The 20,224-nt window shown below is 37.8% G+C and overlaps 1 protein-coding gene across 1 annotated transcript in view; it reads right to left on the reverse strand.

Annotated features, from left to right (window-relative positions):
• Positions 1–880: 880 nt before the first annotated feature.
• Positions 881–20,224, reverse strand: part of GYPC (glycophorin C (Gerbich blood group)) — a 33,800-nt gene continuing 14,456 nt past the window's right edge. Inside the window, exons 2-3 of the mRNA XM_063400821.1 lie at positions 9,025–9,075; positions 881–6,748 (exon numbers count right to left, since the gene is read on the reverse strand). Of these exons, the coding sequence (XP_063256891.1) occupies positions 6,552–6,748; positions 9,025–9,075 (248 nt within the window). The 3' untranslated portion in view covers positions 881–6,551. The remainder of the gene's footprint in view (positions 6,749–9,024; positions 9,076–20,224) is intronic.

Below are 20,224 nucleotides of genomic sequence, written 5' to 3' on the forward strand. Positions count from 1 at the left end.
GCACAATGGGCTGGCTAATAATAAAGGATCCTGTTTGTGGTCTTTAGTAGTCTTTCCTCTTTGCTTATCTTTGGTTCATCACTAAAATGTTGCTGACAAACCATTTGGCTGGTGCTGGCCTCCAAACACTCCACACATCAAAGTCCTGTGGCACATTAAAAGCCCATTGGAACAGTTTCTCTACAGATGTCAAAACTTAGGTGATCCACTGTCCACTGGACCCTGCAGGTTTCACCACTTTGAGTACCATTTTGACCCAGTAACATAATACCTGAAAACCTTTTCTCACTGACAAGAGTGATCTTTGAAAAAGAGCTTGGCAGTGGTAAGATTATTAATGGCTGGACTGGATGATGCTAAAGGGTTTTTTCAACCTTAACAATTCTATAATTCTATCACAATACTTGTTATGCCAGGCATATCCTCTCTTTAACTGGGAATATATTAAGATAAAATATAAGTTGTATGGAAAGCATGAAGAACAAAGCAGAATTATTCACATTTGGTCCCAGCTGGGTGGAAGGCAGGTCAGCCAACAGCAAATAGCCATTAGATGTTTATAATCTACCCAGAATTTTTAAGAATACCATGCCTTAGATCAGTGCATAGGTCCACACCAGCATCCACAGAGTAATGTCTCTTCAGAGAGAATAACTGTTTGATATCTCATTTGAAGATTGACTCCTTCTTAGATCTATCAGATGCTTCTCTTGCTTTTTAATGCAAACACCAGCAGTATATTTTTTAGGGTTTGTGTGCTCTATTAAGAAAAATTCTAGCTCACTATTCCTTTTTGATCTACATTCTCATGAAAGCAACATAATTGGCAATTCTAAAAGTTCATGATGTTTTGAAAAAGAAGAAAAATATGAGAAGAGCCTTTTAAGTGCTGAAAATTACAACTTTAATTATAAAGTTATTAATTTCTTCATATTTTTCCATTCAAAATATAGTAGATTTACACCATCAGTGTATTAATAGCTTTGGCAAATATAAACATTATAGTCAGCTTTAACATAAGATCAGCAGTAAGCTTTGGATGCTCTTTTTCTCTGCTCTTTTCATACCAATGCTGCAATCCAAATAGATTTTAGTACAGCATATCAGATACATACAGTTTGAAACAACAGAAAAGATGTGAAGGCAAGAAGTTATGCTGAAAGACCAGCACTTATAAAGATTGTATTTTAATTTAAAGTGTTTCTTTCTGGCATACGTGGAAATACAATATTTTTGCAGGAAGGATAAATATGGTCAATAAAATGATTGTCCCACTGAATTCAGTGGGATTTTGTCCCAACCACACAGGGAATGTGCACATTAAATAAGGATTCCTTATTTTCAGTCACTTATGATACTACTGTCTTGAATTAGAGAAGGACCTTTACTACAACGAATATTTAACTTCTTTGTAATATGGTTGGAGATTTTGCTCACCATCTAAGTTTTATTTTGATATTGTTAGCTTCCTTTATTTACCCAAATTTCCAGACATCAGATGTGGGTCCATTTCTTGTTCAGGTATTTCGTATTCTGTCCTGAATGAACTGCTGCTGTGAGGCTTCTGCACTTTCTAAACATACAAAGCTTTCTCATGTGAACAATGAGAAAGTTTAGAAAATGAAATAAACAGCTTTTAATACATTTCATGTGAGTGTTCTGTTGGTGTGTATGTACCATCATTTTTTGAATGGACTAGCATACACAAGGAATCCAAACATCTTATTTAATTCAAAGAAAACATCTCATATAATTCAAAGAATTTTTTAGCAGTTACGGTGAGCAGACACACTGATTTCTCCAAACAGAAATATCTATATTGTTTGAAGAAAAATTTCTCTCCATCCCTATTAGCATCAGATTACTTTCTCCTGCTCTGCACCTTTTTACTGATTTTCTCAGCACCTTGTCTCAGTGTTTCCTCTGTTCTGTGAGGGGTTCTTGCAGGCTTTAAATAGTGCAGTCCTTTTCTGCTAATCCTGGAACTAGAAAGGTTTCAGCACTTTGTCTTCATTCTTTGTTGAAAGAAAATAGTCCTTTTTATTTTCATGTACTGATGTACCCTTGTCATCCCTACATTTAATTTAAGAGAAAACTTAATGATCTGAGAAATACCATAGTCCTGTTTTTTAATAGTATCCCAAAGTGATTTGGTCTTGGTATTCTAAAAAGAAAAAAATTACAAATATATATATCTATACATGTCTCATTTCCTTGACAAGAGGCTGACTAAATTCTTCTCTGGTCTGTATTAATGTGCAGAGGCATATTGGACCTGGGGAAAACCTGGAACAACAGAGCTCCAGAAAAAATGCTGTCCATGGTCTGGTTGGCCAGATACACAATTGGGACTGACTTCTTTTGCACAGAATTACTCTGCTGAGCTGTAATGACGCTTCAGAGGGTGAGATGGGCAAGCAGTCATTTTTGTGCAGGGGAGGAGTGTCAGTTATGCTCACAAAATTAGAAGAAATTGAGTTCCAGATGTTAAGGCAGAATGTCAGAATATTGAATCTATGAAAACTTTTTTTCAAAGACTGACAAAAAGAAATGGTTTAAAAGGAGATTAATTTCCTTTTGCAAGGGATTATTTTTATCAGTGAAAGAGTTTGGAAGCTTCATGAACCCACTCTTAAAGCTCACTAAAATCACCAGAAATACTATGTTTAATTCTTGTCATTTACATGTAACTTAAAAAAATATCCCATGGTCTTACAGGATCATATTTATTTTCTGTCTGCCAGCTTCAGTAAATATTGGTAATTTTGGTGCACTGCTTTCCCACACATCATTGAAAAATGACTTACTTACACTTGTAAATGTGGACCTATGACTTCCTATGCAAAGTGGGATTCAGAAAGTTTTCACAAGGCATTAAGGCATGAGGACAAAATCAAGTGTCTTGAGTGATCATCATAACCATCATCTCTCTTGTTTAGGGAGAAACACTGGAGAAAATCACTGGGGATTTATGGCACTAAATTTAAAAACTACAGAACTTGCAGTCTATTTTTAGACCTGCTGTCTGTAAAAATGTGGCATATGTGATCACTCTGTAAATCTGTGTCAGGTCAGATTGGTCAGGTTTGCTCAAATTTGCAGTCCAAATCTAAAACCATTTTGAAAATTTTTATTGTCTAGCAGAGAGGGGCCTTCATTAATAAAAATAAATAAATAAATACGTAAATGGGCAGTCCTTTGCCATAGAGAAGATCCAGACGGGAGCTGGGGGCTGCAAGCAAGAACAGCAACCACAGCTGAGAAAAAGGGGCACCAAAGAGCTGCAGGACAACAAGCCACAGCATTAGAGGGACTCCACATAAAAGTATGGGGGAAGAAGAATCTGTTTCATTAATTATCCTATCCAGGAAGCAAATTTTAAAAATCATTTTAACCATCAGAGATGAAAAGCTACATCTGCCAACCAAGATGTCTCAGCACTGTACATGTTTGTTTCAGCACAGCATGCTGCTTGCAGAAGGATGTTCTGCTAATTAGTTGTAAAAGTTATAGGAATTTTGTAATGCATTCTTTTTACAACTAAATTGAATGACTGAAGACAGTAGAGTTATTGTATGAGTAATAAACAGCGAGATGAGGCCATTAGAATCTGTCTGTCACCAGATATCATGAGCTTTCTTCATTGCAAATCAAAGTTTTTCCCGAAGAAAACAAAGAAACAGAAAATCTCCACAAACCATTTCTTCTCTCTGTTGAGTGTGTTTGAGTAATTTCCAAACACACAAGGCCCTGAAACCCAGACAGACACAATAAAGAAATAAATTCACTGAAACCACAGCTCACTACAGAAGTGCTGCTGCCCAGCTATTCAAAGTGGCTTGTTACCAGTAGGGAAGCTGTTCCTGAATGCTTGGACTGTTTGTCAGACTACATGATTAGGGAAAATGGGATAAAGATTGTTAATTAAGCTACTAAGAAGAGATATAATCAGAGACCAGAAGTTGGATTCAGTTGAGATTCAAGTGAAGAAATGACAAAAAGTCTGAAGTTGTCTGAACTAGTAAGAATTGGCTAAGCTCCTCTGAACACATGCTATACCACCAGAAAATCTGTCTAGAATTTCAGTGTGGCACTTTGTCTAAGCCTACCTGATAATTAAAAACCTCACACCCACACCAAAAGAAACACTAAGTCAAGTTCCCGTGTGTAACAGGTACGACACAGGTGTCTAATTAAAATCTGCAGGCTCAGCTTACAACAGCCAGAATGTCATGACTGGGGAGAGAGGCAGGAATTTATTCCCTATATTCATCACAATTTTCTCTAAAGGCAGTTTTCTTTAACAGTTATAATAATTTTACATGGCCTGAATAGATGAAAGGGGACAAAAGGCTGGTAGTCATCTATAGGTCCAGCTAGGGCTGGAGGAAAGTTCTTTGGTGTTCCTACACCTTTTGTGGGAGAGGCAGCAGAGCTCAAGTCATCCCAGTTATCCTTTTCTCAGAGGAAATATTTACATTTTCATTGAATTGGTGGGTTAGGGATCTTCAGATTTACAAACTCAGTCTTACAGTTAAGATCAGTGATTTTTTCCTAACGCTTGTCCTGGAGAAGTAAAATAGTTCCTATTTCAAATTTAGTAAAATTATAAAAATATTAATGGGTCTAAGAAGGAGACAGTCAGGTGCATAATATCAAAATATTTGAGCACTTTCAGTACTGCGTTTTGTGCATTTTATACTGCACTAGCCACAGAATACAATGTGGTCCTGCAATCGTATGTTACAGAAAATATCTTAAACATTTAACAAATTTGGCACAAGTTTTACATTCTTTGGTTAAAATGCTAACACGTGGATTTAAGATTCAAAATTAAAGATATTGGGATTCTAAAAACAATTCAGAGTCCGTCTTCTTCAAGTACTGACAAAAGATTGAGACTGTGATTGAAAGACAAAAGTATCGTGTTTCTTCAGCTGGGTCCTCAGCATTTTGCCTTGCTCAGATCTTACAGCATTTTTGAGACCAATGTCAGCAACAAATGCTGGAGTCCAGGAGCTTTCCAAGCTTTAGTGCCAAGAAGCGAGCACAAGTGATCAGCAGCAGTGCCTTGAAAGCACAGCTGTAGATGACTTTGTATATATGTACATACATATATAGATCAAAGCACAGGAAAAAATATATCAGCTTGAGCAGAGCTCATCAGTATCTTACTTGTTATCTTGTATTTCTCCACCTCTATTTTCAGTAGTCCAGGGCACCATGATAGCTGTGGATGAGCAGGTGCAGAGAAAAATTATCCTATTTCTGGAGGTAACTGTGGGCTTCAATTAGGAAGCCAACTTACTGGGTTAAAGAAACTCATCACCCTTGATTCTTAGGTGAGGAATAAGATCCTTTTATGTGACCCACCATGAATAATCTCTTCAATTATTTATTTATTTATCATAAAGCATTGATGTCAGTGTAATTCTCTGGTCTAGCACACTGCAAAGGATACACAGAAGCCATACAGAGTGAGAAAAAAGCCAGTGGGATGCAGATGAACAAGCTTCTTTACAGTGACAGTCATAGGGTTGCATTTGTGAAAGGTGTACTCCTATCGACACCAGAACTGAATTCCTCCCCCTGCAAAAATCCACACTCCTGCTGGCGGGCACTCAGAGAATTTTCTAATGCAAAATAAATAAATAAATATTCAGGCAAAAATATCTTACATGAAAAAAGTGTAGCTGAGCTCCATCATTTCAAAAGGCCTGCTCAAACCAGGATTCTTTACCTTTTAATATCTATCTATTTATGCATGTGTGCAGAAAACCTACAGATTAATTGGAATCATATTTATACATCTACTGACTATTACATACTATATTGTAAATTCCAACATTTTGCAGTTCTCAAGCTGCCATGCAGAGGAAGTCAGTAATAAATCCTTCACTCTTACCTTTTCCATGTTTTCCAAGAGTTTTATTTCTTTGAAATCTCTTTGATTTCTATGTATAGATAAAATTCAAAAATTAAAAAATCCCAGTGCAAATCCCCAAACAAACAAAATAAACTCCCCTGTGCCAATAAAAATGCACATTTAAGGGGATGGGGGGTGGATATCTGGGTTATAGATATATTTTTTTCAAGCTAGATCACCTTTATCTAGTTTAATGTTTGTTCTGTTACCATTTGAAATTCAATTTCAGGTAGTTCTTCATCATATCAGAATAGGATGCATCATTAACTCTAAGAGGATGTTTTCATTTGGCATCTGCTATTTTCACCAAATGTCAAGGCTTGACATTTGCTATCTTTATCTGGTTTCAGTGTATCACTCATACTGAGATTTTGTTTCTTCTTATCTGATATTGATTTCAACTGTGACCAGCTGTGTTGCTAATAAAATCAACAGGCAAGTGTCTGGCATTTAGTTCTTCACTGCTAGAGGAAAAGAAACAACTCAGTGACAAAAGAAAGTAAAGAGACACTTTTCAATTAGGATGCTCGCCTGTATCCTCACATTATCCATCTCTTAGTACTTCTGTTGGTGTTGTATTTCTGATTGATTCCCTCGGGGAAGTCTCCATGGAAATCCTTGCCTCTCAGATGAAGTATTCCTTTTTGCTCTCATCCACTGCTTCCTGGAGAGCGGGGTCATTTTTCAAAGCGGCATCCGCGCTCTCGGCGAACTCAGTTCCTTTGGCCTCGTTGGTGTGGTAGGTGCCCTTGTGCCTGTACATGTACCTGACCATCACCACCAGCAGGCAAATGAGGATGAACACCACGGCAGCAATCACACCTGGAGGAAAGAGACCACTTAAATGTATCCCCAGTGATAAAATACAAGAAGTGTCTCACAGCCAGACATCGTGACTTGAGCTGCTTGGTAGGGAAAAGCCCGTGTGTCATAAGGGGTTTGTGTGTTGCAGTGGCCAGAGTCAGAACAAGCTGCAAAAAACAGGATGGGATATAGATACTCCAGAATACAGGAAAAATTCTCACTAGCTTTCTTTCAAATCAGTGGCTCGATTTGGCTGAACATACTGGAGCTAAAAGTTCATTACAAAATGAGGAGAAACAAAAGAACATGAAGGAAAACCAATAGGTTTCTTTCATTCTTCTGGTAACATACACCCAGGGTGGGAGTTGTTGCAGACAACCCAACCCTGCCTTCTCAAGTGTTCTCAATTTCAGGAAATGTTCAGGACACTGAGTATTTCATAGGAGACATTCAACAAATTGCAGGAGCTGTGTCGACTCTGGAACTGGTCTCTATTTGCAAGCTGCCATTTCATTCTGTGCTCTAATTAAGAAAGTTTGATTGTAATGAATATGGAAGTGACACCTGGCAGAAGGAAGGACTTCTGAGTAGATCATTCTTGTTTCCTGGACTAAGGCTAATTTCCAGTTATGTGTTGACTGGACAAAAATTTCTATAGATGACCTCAATGTGCACAGGACTAAATGGTGAATGGAAACACTCCTAGTGAAAGAAAGTAAATTCAAGATCCTTTTCCATTGTGAAAGGTAGAAGCCCATGAAAGAGACAAGTCCAAAGAATGACAAATCCATGACAAGTCCATTCTTATAAAACCTACAAACTCTATCTCTTTCCTCCCAGATCAAATTATTCACTTATAAATATTGGAAAAATTAAGTATTTTAAAGTTTATTCAACTTGTGTGATTTTTATAATTTTTCAAAGATGATTTTTTGCATGGATCCAGGATGTGCTTATAAACATTTTTGCTGTGATTCTGTATGAGTGAGTACATGATACTGAGCTGATTCTATATTCATATGAATCCAGGAATAAGCCAAACATGAAATAAACACACAACAAAATGAACTAGAACAGAACATTCCTAGAGCTTCCTCTGCTGTCAGTGAAGGGGGTGTGTGTCTGGTCATTTCTTCTAGTAGTGAATTTTATGTTTTGTCTGAAGAATTGCTTCCTGAAAATGCCTACTACTCTGCCGAGACAACAAGGGGAAGGTAGAGAGTACCTCTTTTCTATATTGCATATTCAAGATAAGTGGCAAGAGTGGGTATCCCCAAAGCTTTTGATTTATCAGCATCAGTAAACTGAGTGGGGATACTCTACTGGCATAAAAACATAGGAATACACTGAATATTAGCAGGGTAAATAAAGATTATAACTCTGTCTTTAAAGATATGCCTTAACATTATCCTCCAGATTTCATGGCGCTTGGTCCTGGAATGTGAAGTTACTGCTAGCAGAAATGAAATTGCTTATACAAAGAACTTTAAGTTTAAAATAATATCATGGTTGCAGTGTGGGCTTCATCAGTTTTTAGGACCTCACTGGTATCCCTTGACACAAGAGGCTCTAATAGGCTTTAGATGTAGCACAGTATTAATAAGCCTAGGGGACTAAGTACAAATCAATTTACCTGCTACTTGTTCATAGAAAGCTGAAATTAAAGTTACAGGAGATGGGACCTGAGGGAAATATAGCAGAACCTCACCAATTTGCACTAATGATTGGTATAGCCCCTTGTGAATGACTGAAATTAGTGTGTTAGCATGGAAATGAACAAACACAATAAAAATAAAAAGACAGGTTCACTCCGTGAACGTAGCTTTCCTCATTTATTCTGACAACTGTATTTAGTTTAAATGCATGAGAGAGTTTTAATGGAACACCAGGAAATAGAGTGTGGTGAATTCTGTAGCAACAAAGGGTCAGCTGGTATAAGCTAACATCGCTCAAATCAAAGGTGCTACACCAATTCTGCACTAAAGGACAAGCTTGACCCAGTGAATACTGAAGGAAATCAGAGACTGACTTTTCTGTTGGACTGTTTGGTGTTTTGTGCTAAAATGTGGAATGGATGAGGGTTGTACTGCTCAGTGTATGGTTTATGCTCATTATCTCCTCTTGTTATCTTGCCAAGAGCCCCTCTGGGAGCAGATTTCCCACTGGCCTAATTAACTCTAATTGTGCCACTCCTGTTGTCTTGTCAGCAAAGTAGGGGTTTTGCAAAATGCAAGAGATCAACAAACCTGCTGTTTTAATTCTTATGGTGCTGCTTAGTACGGTCTGCTACTCACCTCCAATAACAGCCACATCTGCTCCAGCTGTGGGGCTCTCCACTTCTCCATCTATAAATAGAATAGAACATAAAAAAGTTAATTATAAGAAAGAAATTGGATCATATGGAGGAGCAGTGACTGCACTGGCAGTGTTGTATTATTTTACCCAGTGAAACTCAGAAATTAATATCTCTAGTTAGCAAAAGACATTTATGAAACTTCACATTAGAGTAAGCCTTACTGTAACAGTTTTCTACCATCACAACATTAGCACATTATACAAAGAAATAGCTAGCACATTATACAAACCATCATGGTCCTCAGGGAAACACCTACTGTTTATTATGAGCACTTACCTTTAACATCCTCCAGTGAATACTTAAATTAAGAGCATTTAGGTACTGTGATTACTCTCTGAAAGGCAGTTTTGGGGAAAAAAAGGTTGATGTCTATTTATTTTCCCATTTAGGGCTCTTCAGAGTATGGTCTAGATCTTGATTTGGTGCAAATTATTCTGTGTGTATTGATTTCCCTTAATATTTATTTATCTGCAATGTCCTGTTTTTAATCTTTGCATTTGTTTTCTTTTCAGCTTACATTTGAAATCACGGCAAGCCTCTCAAGTGTGTGGTATAAAACACAGTCCATATTTAGATTAAGTCTGAATTCAGTGCTGATAAATCAAATAACATGCTATAATTTATTAACAAAAACCCAAAACAACAAAATCAACAACCAAAACCCCTTTACAATATAAATGTAAAAGAGAAGTACCTGACCATGTTTTTTCAAAAAGTAAGAAACTGGTCTGAAATGTAAGCTGCCGAAAAAGCAGCTAGAATTTGAGTTACACTTTGATCTTACTTATGGTACTTAAGAAAACCCAAAACAATTAATCAATAGCCAAAGCTTTTTAAAGGGGAGATGAAAAAAATCCCAAAAAACACTGAGGATATTTCTCTCTTAATTGTTTGATATAGACCTTAATTAAAAGTAAAAGTGTACAGACATCCATTTCTTCACCAACTTTCACTTAGTTGATCAGGGCAGAACTCTGAATTGTATTCTGCTCCTTATTTCATGCCACTAATATCAGCCCACCTAGTTATGTGGACATCTGGGAGAGTGACAAACTCCTTGAGTTTTTCTATGCTAGGTTAATGACAGGACACTGATGTCTTTGTTTAGGTTTGTATGATTTATATAATTCTAAATAATACTGGCTTTGGAAGAAGAAAAAAGGCTTTATGTGAGGTCTTTTTTTTTTTTTTCTTTCAATTTCCCTTTGGTAAGTGCAGTACATAAAAAAGTTCTCTGGAAAAGGTGAAAATATATCTCCAAATCCTTCTGTAAACTCAAGAGTGGCACTATGGCTGATACCTGGGATGCTTTTTGCTGTATCTGTATATATGATTCAAGGACAAAACACTATCAGCAGTTTTCTCCTTGCTCATGTCCAGTTTTTAACATCAGTTTGCAACAAACTGAGGAGAGCTGAGATGCAAAGGATCCACCTCTTCTCAAACATGGGAGGTGCTTTTTCTAGAAAGTAAGAGTGCTTTTCTCTCCCCCAGAGATCCTTCCCATATTTTCCTCCATCTATATATTGATGGAAAGATTGAGCACATCCTCTGTAATTTAAAAACTCTTATTTTATCTATGTCTATTCAAAACCCATGTGCTCAGAAGAGATTAATTGCCTCAAGGTCAAAATGCTCTGTATTTCTTTACACACCAAATACATGCTGCGTGCCAAAAAAGCAGGCTCCTGTACAGCAATCAAATACTTGGAGGTGTGAATTCCAAAGTGCTTCCCAAGCCACACAGATTGCTGCCAAACATTAATTTGAGATCAAATTATTATACCCTTAATTAAAAAAAGGTTTATGAGTAACTCTCTGCTCATACCTGGCATTCTCAGGTGCCTCTCAGATTCAGATAACAAGCAGGTGCTTTATCTCTAGCACTTGCCATCACAGTGCCTTTTGATAATGGATTACCGTATCAACACTTTGCAGAAAAGTTTTCATTTCCATCTTGATAAGTTGGAATGCAGGACTCATCTTGAGCTGGCACTGATCTGCTGAGCTGGCAGTGCTGTGCCCTTCAGCAACCAGCTGACACTAATGTGGCTTCTCTCACCACAGCTCCCATTTTGCTACAGGAACCAGGGCCTGATGACCCCTCTATGTGTGTCCTTTTGACCCCAGCAGAGGCTTGCTGTCCTCCCAGAGAGCTGGAGTGCCAGAACATTGCAGCTACCACCAATGACCAGGTCAAGGTCTGCTCCCCAGACCAGTTTTGGAGCAATGCTGATGGAGGGCACAGAGACACCCTCAATCCCTAGTTCAGTCTCTCTGAAATTTCTCTTTGTCTGAAAATATCTATGTGACTCATGGCAATATTACAGTATTTCTGGGCAGGTGTGAAAGTACTGGCATTGTTCAAGGCTCAGGCAGTGTGGTGCTTCCTGAAACACGACTGAGGAACTCGCAAGGCGTGTGTGATGGAATGAGACCATCTTCCCTGAGAGGAAGTGAAACAGCAGTTGCTGTCCAGAAGAGAATCCTTGGAATGCTTGGCCAGGGACCTCAGCAAGGCCTCTCTAAACTCCATGTGTGAGAAGTACAGTACATTACTGTAGGATTGAATCTTCACTTTCTGAGGCAAAAGAAGACATCCAGCTTACTGAAGGAATTTTTAGCTCAGCAATGGCTTTGGCCTTTTCGTACCTTCTTTATTCTGCTCTTCTTCACATGCAGAATGTTCAGAAGTCTGTGTTTCAATAGCTATTGTTGCACCTGTTTTGATTGTTTCCCTTTGTTTCAAGGACACCTTTTGTGTTTTCTGTTGCTAAATTGTCCTTGCAAAACTTCCTCTCCCAGTTATACTGGCCTTTGTCCAGCTACAATCTGGTTCTGAAAGTGTTTAGACATCGTTGTTATTTACTGCCGCTGGTTACCATGACAAACAGAAACCAAAGGATTGCAGGGAAATGTTTTTCATAAAAATTCTGGCCATCAGAATGAGTTGACTAAATCAAGAACAGAACACACAAATCAAATTGTCTGTTTTTGGAAAGTGTGTTTCTAAAAGCCAGAATGATGGGAAAGAAATGTTCTAGTGTCATGACCTGATATTCATCAAACTCCGGTTTTGCTCATAAACTTACAGATAAGGAATTTTTGCAATAGGATGACAATTGCTACCTGTCTCATTCTCATCAATCACATCCTGCTGAGAAAGCAGCAGCCTGTAAAAGTCCCAGAAATATTCCTGACTTAAATACTGCAAGCAGATCTGTGCCTTTGTGCTTCACAGGTGGCACACCAGTACAACCGACTTGTATATTAACATAGCTAGTGGTGACTTATTCCTGCTAAACTTATTGGTAAATTTGTTAAACTACCTCATCCAGGTGCAACTTTCCAATAAAACTTGATTTTTATGAATTTTAGTAGGTTTTCCCCCACTAGTTTTGATCCATCCTCTTCCATTTTGGCTGAGGAACACTTTTTTGAAGCAGGCAGGTCCAGCAGTGAAAATCTTTGCTTGAGGTTCAGCACTCTCCTATTCTCACTATGCACTTTTCTGACAGTTGTAGTGATTTCTTTTGTTTTATAAATTGCAAATCTGAACTACTAAAAGTCATTAATCACTTCCTGCCCAAAAATCCCAACACTGGCTTTAAAAGATTTTATTTTCAATTTCTTTTATATCTGAGCTTCATTCAAGTAATTCTTTCAACTTCTTCTTTACAATGCTGAGAACTGAATGTGCTTCTTAAAGTGAGGTTTTGGCATGATTTTGTCACACCAGAAAACAAGTATTTAAGGAAAACACACATTATTATGACAGTCCTGATAAAGAAACAAGACTTATCAGTGAGCTACTTTAGAAGCTTAACCATGTCAAGACATTCCAACAGACAAGCTGTTCAACTTATATGGTGGTGGGAAAGGGCATATTCATCTCTCAAACACTTTCTCCTATTCAGCACAGAAAGCTCAGAGTTTAGATCTTACTCTTTGCAGCAAACAATACTTTTAAGTGATTCTGTGGTTACTATCAGTGACACATGGAATAAACTTGTAGAAATATTCAGGCTTTCTAATTTCCAGGCATCATTTTTGCCTGCTAAATTAGTTTCCAGAAAAAAATTCCAGTATTTGCACTCTTGGTGGTTTTGCAGTCAGGACTTTAGTTAACAATTGAAGCACCTACATGTTTGATTGCTATGGATTTACACAGGGGAAAAGCATGAAAGGAAAACCATACCTGCAAAGGGATCCCCATTTGGCACATTTGTCAGGAATGTGTGGGAATGACCCTGCAGGAAGATCTAATCTACTGGTGTGAGCTGCCAACTCTCTACCCGTGCAATCCACAAGGGCAATTTGATGGTATAACCTAGACCTTACCCCAAACTTCTCAAGGCCTCTCTAATTTCCTAAGATAAATTCCAGACTAAAGCTGGTAGTGTTGAGTAGAGAATGAAAAGCCGAGATTACACCTCACATTGTCATGACTCCCTTGCAGCTGTGGGTGATCCTGCATTTTGGAGCTTGTCAGGCTAAGTGAATATACAGATATCCATGTGTGATAAGCAGCTCTGACAACCCAGGTTTCAAAGCCACTCGGCAGCAGTCAAGCAGCACTCCTCCTGCTCCTGTCTTTCAGAATTTTCCTACCCACAACCTTGTGCTTTTGATTCTTAGCAACCCCAGCACCTCTTACCACGATGCTCCATTGCTGACTGCTAGGTTACACTCTCAGACAAAGCCCTGACTGCTAAATTACACTCAAGTAGGTCTTTAAGTGCTTTCTTGGGCAACTCATTCTCTTGATGTGCCCGTTCATTGCATAAGAAGTGCTTGAAATTCATTCAGTCCATGTGAATGATAGGTCAAACTCCTTAAGGCAGTCATTTCCTTCTCAGGGCTTTCCTAGGCATGCAGACTAGGAAACACACAGGAAGATTTCATCTCGAATCAGCTCACATAACCACTTTATGAAAAACTGCTGCTAATGGGACTTTCCAGATGAGGAACAACCCAACCTCATCTCAGTGTATCCAGGGATCTGCTTTGCAGGACCACCCCAAATACTGACTGAGTTGTTGTGGCAGTGGTGTGTAAGCAGTCTCTACCTTTAGGCTGAAATGTGTCTTTAGAATTCAGCTATTAAATGTTCAATGGTTTTGTCTTAAACATTCGTCCTATCTGTCCATGCCTGTCCAGTAAACAAGGGACATGAGCAAACTGAATGATGGTTCACAAATCCAGTTCATGATTAAGACCAGATAGAGATGGAATTCAGAGCAAGCTTTTACCTCAGTATTGATTGTTCTTTCCTTCTTCCATACCTTTGAAAGAGAACTTTGGTTATAACAAGATGAATTAAATGCAGTTTACTCAGTAATACAATCTAGTAAATTTTTGTCTATTTTTCAGCTTGTATCAATTGACCTAGAACAACATACCATACTAATCTTGTCTTATTTTTAAAAAGTTGTAATTTAAAAAGAAGACTCCCTTTTCACATAAAGAACTTAGGTGAGGTTCTAATTGCCTCTATTCAAGATGATACTAAGGTATTTGATCTGGTTCAGTAAAACATTATAAACTTCTGAAAGTACTATGGAGTATATGGAGTCTACCAGGCAGCTTTTGCAGTTGTTAAAACTCCTTCTATATCTACTGCCATTTAATTTTTTAAAATACTCTTTATATAAAATGTATTTATCATAACTATACCTTTCCCAGGGGCTCTTTTTGTTCTTTGTATGCTCTTCTGCAGTCATTGCTCCTCTTGACTGGAAAAGCAGGTCCTAATGTGTCCCTGTTTCTCCACTGATGCAAGACTTTTCTTATCACACACTTACTATAGAAAAACTAATGAAGTTTTAACACCTCCATTGTTTATGCAACTCTGGTATGTCCTCCTTGCCCTTTGGTTTATATTTGTGCCTTGCCAACACACTGCATTCATGAGAAAATCATTAATCTATTAACCTTAGCACACTGATTTAATTTACAAGCTATAGTTAGAACTGGTTCACTGCAGCTGCATCTGTAAAAATGAGTTGAACCAACTTCTGAAAACTTCATGTTAGAAATATGTTAATTGCTCAAGCTGCTCTCTGGCCCGTTACAATATCAGATGCATCACACTGAGGCCATTCTGAATGAAAAAAAGTCATTACCTATTTTAATATTTGCCAGTAAGTGTGCAGTGCCCTGCCAGAGCTGGCATCTCTTTTCCCGAAGGGTCATCAGCCTAAACCCATCAATTTGACATATTCGGCTGAAAAAGTCATCACCATCTCCCATTAGACTATGAAACACATTAAGGCTGTTCTTTCAAAATTAAGGAACAGTTTCTCATCTGTCAATCTGGAAAAGAGACAGAATAATTTGGCTGCCACTTGTATACTAAATTATTATAAGGAACATAATGGTGTCATATAACAACAACAATCACATGATGTTTTGGGCAAGTAAATGGATTGTGTTGAAAATGTAAGTTATATCATGCAGAATAAAAATACCTACAAAATCAAAATGCTCTGGGCCCAACTCTCTTGTTATCCCAGCTAACAAGTACTTTGTCATTAATTCTAAACAGACAAAGTACAGTTTCAACCAAATAAAGGTGTATTCAAGATTTTTTACACTTTGTAATATAGAAGGCTAAGAAAGCAATTATCAAATCAGTTTAATCAGATTAGGATTGTCAAATCATTATAATTGCATTTGATTCTAGTATACAGTGTTAGCAAAATAGTTTTTCACCTTTCTAGAATGTTACGAAGTAAATAAGAGAAAATATGTTTTACAATGTTTGTGGAAGTAATGGCTTCACTCTGTTTCTCCTTGTTTTGTGAAGCTGAATTGCCATTTGGTCTTGGGGAAAATCAGAGATGGAGAGATACACTAAAAGTCATCTTGTCAGAAAGTAATCATATGATATCCTTTAATGATAAGAGGGAAAAGGAGAAAATATTAATGAAATTTGGGAATCTATTTTAGGTTAAAAATAATAATGGTCTTTTAAAAGGGAACAGATATTCTATATTTTGAGATAAAAATCACACATGAAATTTAAAAAGAGAAAAAAATTGTTCTAAAGGATTACATAAACTATAACCACATTTTAGATTTTTTTAAAACTAACTTTTTCATTTATCTCCCAAAAGGACTGAAAAAGAACTGACAGTGCCCTCAAATTCCCATTTCATTTTTAACAGTTTGAACCACATACTGGTCTGTTTTTTTTTAGTTTGAAGTTACTGGAGACTTTAACTTCATTGCTCAGGGTTGCTTCCACCAATTTTGATGGCAGTGAAGTCTACCTGGTAAGAGCATTAAAATGGCAATTCCCCCTAGAAGTACTATAAATGTTGCAGGGATCAGTTTTTGCTATACTCCTATGAGAAAGCTACTCAATGTCTGAAGACCAAATGTTGCCTTCTTATCATACAAAGGTGCATCATGAAGTGTGAGAGCCTGGAATAAAGTCCAGTCTATCCAGTCTATCAGTCTATTGCTGCATGTGGCAATTTGGAAGTTGTGTCCTGTTTTGTCTGTTTCATATGTACAGTTATATCACTACAAAATTTCCTTACTTTTCTGTAGAAATAGGTTAATGTAACCAGGCCATCATTTACATTTTTCCTCTGTAGCTGTCAAAGCCAGCTCAGATACAACATCTTCCCGGCAAAGATAAATTGACCTGGAATTGTTTCATTGAGGAAGGAGTGACAAATGGAGTATGAATCAATCTGTCATGTACAGTCCACGATCAGGTCATTTTCCTGCCTTTTCCTCTCCTCCTCCCACCTTCTCCCTCTTCATCAGAGCAGAGGACTCCTTTTGAAGTCTTTATAATTGAGGAGGTTTTGAAAGAAGCACTAAATATCCAGTGAATCTGATTATTCTTGCTAATTTCTGACTTTCCTCCAAAGTCAACAGTTTTAAGTTCTATTCATTTTTTGTTGAATCAAAATGGGAACAGCCATTTGCTGCTTCACTGAGGTCAAAGCTGAATAGACAGGAGTTGCTGGCTTAACTGATTAATCATTGCAAATGTTGCAGACGGCCATAGGTAATCAAGGCAGCTGACCATGGACATAGTGAAAGCCCAACTCACGACCTGTAACCGATATTTATCTTATAATTCTTAAGAAACAGTTAATGAAAACAGCATACCCTACTGATCTAAACTTTTCATGTTAAAAACATAAGCATAAAAATTTGAGTCAGAATTTTTTTCACTTTTTAGTGAAAAGACAGAAGCCAAGAGATCTTGGAGTAGGTCTTTATTCCTTCCCAATCCCTGGTGTAAGTGGTTATATGAAGCAGTAAGACAACTTAACTGCTAAACTGCTTGTAATTATTTACCAAGACAAGCTTTTAATTTGTACCTAACAGATCTACCAGCCTCAGACGTGACTCTCAAGCCTTTTGATCGTGTCATAAGAGGATAAGGTGGTCTCTGTTTCTTAATGTTGTTGTGCTTGATTTTATGACTGAAATAACTTCTAAAGATTAGGTTTCGGTTTACATTTGAAACATACCCTCCTTTATGGACACTAAGCATTTATGGATTTGGCACTAAGACAAACATTAGTTAAAATTAGTCCCCTTAACTAAGACAGAACTACTTGTTAGAATTTGAAACATTTTCAGCAATTACATTCAACAGCATTGTTGCACTGATTTTCTCTGTTCCTGCTATCTGCCTGTCTTTTTATCCTTCACAAATTTTAACTCCATTATTCAACTCCAGCTGTTTTTAAAGGAAAAGTAGGCAAAGATAAGGACTGCTCCAATTTTCATGAAAACTGCCAACTTGAGAGAAAAGGGAGACCAGAGTAGCCCAGCACTAAAGGAAAGGCAGCGAGGACTCAGCATTTTTTAGCTCTGTTTAGCAGCAGTCAGCTGTGTGGTAGCCACGAGCTTTCCAGCCATCAGACACACAGAACCAGAGGCTCTGCAGCTCCTCATCCCCATGGGGACCTGCTGGGGCAGGGAGCCTCTGTATACTGGGGGTGAGATTTAGGGGGCAGAGACATAGATCCAAAAGCAAGAGTGTTTCACTCTGACTCTGTTGCTGGCAGAAAACTCATTTTAATGAACACAGACATGCTGTGATAGAAACATGGCCATTATTCTATTGAGGCTGATAAATGCCTATTTGTCATTGAGATGAAAAAGCTTGACCTTGTGCTTAAAGTAGAGATTATATGATCAAACTACACATAATGTCACCTAGAAACCACCTGGAAACTGGTGAAAGCCTGAAAATATTGTAAGAGTTCAAAGAATGTCATACCAGGCTCCTATCCTTAGAAAAGTATAATAATTTTCCCAACATGGGCAGGTTTCTTCATTTATGCTCATTCCCACAGTCAGTATTTTGTAGCAAAGCAGTCCAACAGGTGATAATTCTTGGAAATGGGAGTTCTCTGTGCTCTGTCCCCTGGCTTATTTGATATGAATTGTATTCAGCTCCATCCAGCTCATACACCAGTGCTTGCCTACGGCACTGTCTACACTGCGTTGCAAGTGGAAATGTCAGGATGTTTAGCATATGCTCTTCAGGGACACAGAGATTTTTCCTGGAGCACAGACGAGATTAATATTATTAATGGAGATATCGGTAGTGGAAACAATCTTCCAAATATTCTCTTTGAATATTGATCATATTAAACAAAGAAAATAAAACATATTGAAATACCTTAGAAACTTGCAAGGCAAAGAGTAGCTCAGGGCAACAACATTTCTTATTTCCCAAGGTTTCTTCAATGAATATGCAGGTTTCTTTTGTATATTTGCTCTAAAGACAAAGGCCACATTATTATCTGAAAAGCATTTACGTATCAGTTCAAGCTGTCTGAACAGAGTTCATGACTTTAAGCAAAACTTCTTTACCATCTATCATTCATCTCAGAAATTCTAGACAGATTGTGCAATAATTGTTGGGAAAAAAAGGAAAAAGGATAATTTTTGTATTATTTTTGGACAACTCTTTGGCATTATTTGAAAAATAGCATATTGAACACATTAACAGAGCTAAGCATGAAAAGACCTGCACTGAAGCCATATACTGAATGTTTTTCAGCACAGTCTTATATTGTTGTGAAATTCATTAACAGTTTATTGCTAATGTTCCTTTCTCCTAATGCAACACAAATGTCAAGGAGCATACAGTTGGGAGGCTAATAACCAGCCTGAGGAGATGTTTGACTGCTGGAAAGGAGTCTGTGTGATCTCAGCTGTCTCCATAGGTGCTGCAGGAGGAGACCAATAGGCAGCTGGCCGAGATGATGGCTGGGTGTCTCTCCCAGCTGGGGCTATTCTGTTCTGTTCTGTTCTGCTCTGCTCTGTTCTGTTCTGTTCTGACATGCCTTATTGCAAGATCTATTCAGCCTCCACACAGTATGGTGAATCCTGGAGTATGGTGTGGGAATTTCCTTCCTATCAGCCAATAAGCAAACTGAAAATAGCTTAAAGAAGCCCAGCTTCCTAGAGTCTATAATTAAGGAAAATAAATCCCAAACACTATTGTTAGCACTGCTTAACCATCCCTTTCCAAAGCTTGTGCTGAGGGCTTAACTTTGCTCTGAGGTAGTGAGACCCATTTTTTTGCAGAGCTTTCAACATGCCCTGGTCAGAAGGGCTTGATATCTCCTGTAGGTGCTTAAATGGGGTCTTATCCTCTGCGTTTTGCCTCTTAAATAAAAGCTACGTTTATGGAAGGAAACTAATCATGCCACACCTTGATGCTGCTACATCCTTAAGTAGAAAAGAACTTCATTTAGTTTAATCTCCTAATAAGGAGTACTTTTTGTGTTACTGTTCACATGAATCACTCTCTGTAGACAGTGCTGACTTTCATGCAACCTGGAAAATTATAATAATTTCTGAGGTTCTTGTTTCTCTTTCAAATCTGGTTGAGACCGGTCAGTGGACCCAAAAGTTCTTGATGAGAACTGGCAGATGGATGAACAGATGATTAGGCAGACAGATAGACAGCAGGAACACATAAGACTCATTTCATTAGGAAACTGGACTGAAAACAGAAGTAGCAGTGGGTACTTGGATAATATTCATATTCTGGTCACCAATTTAAAAAATGCCATGTTTTTGAAACCATTTCAAAGCTTGTAGATGACATCCTTAGTGGTTTAAACAGCAAAGGAAAAAAACAAAGG

Source organism: Prinia subflava, chromosome 6 (genome assembly GCF_021018805.1).
Source record: "Prinia subflava isolate CZ2003 ecotype Zambia chromosome 6, Cam_Psub_1.2, whole genome shotgun sequence".
Taxonomy (NCBI): Eukaryota; Metazoa; Chordata; class Aves; order Passeriformes; family Cisticolidae; genus Prinia; species Prinia subflava.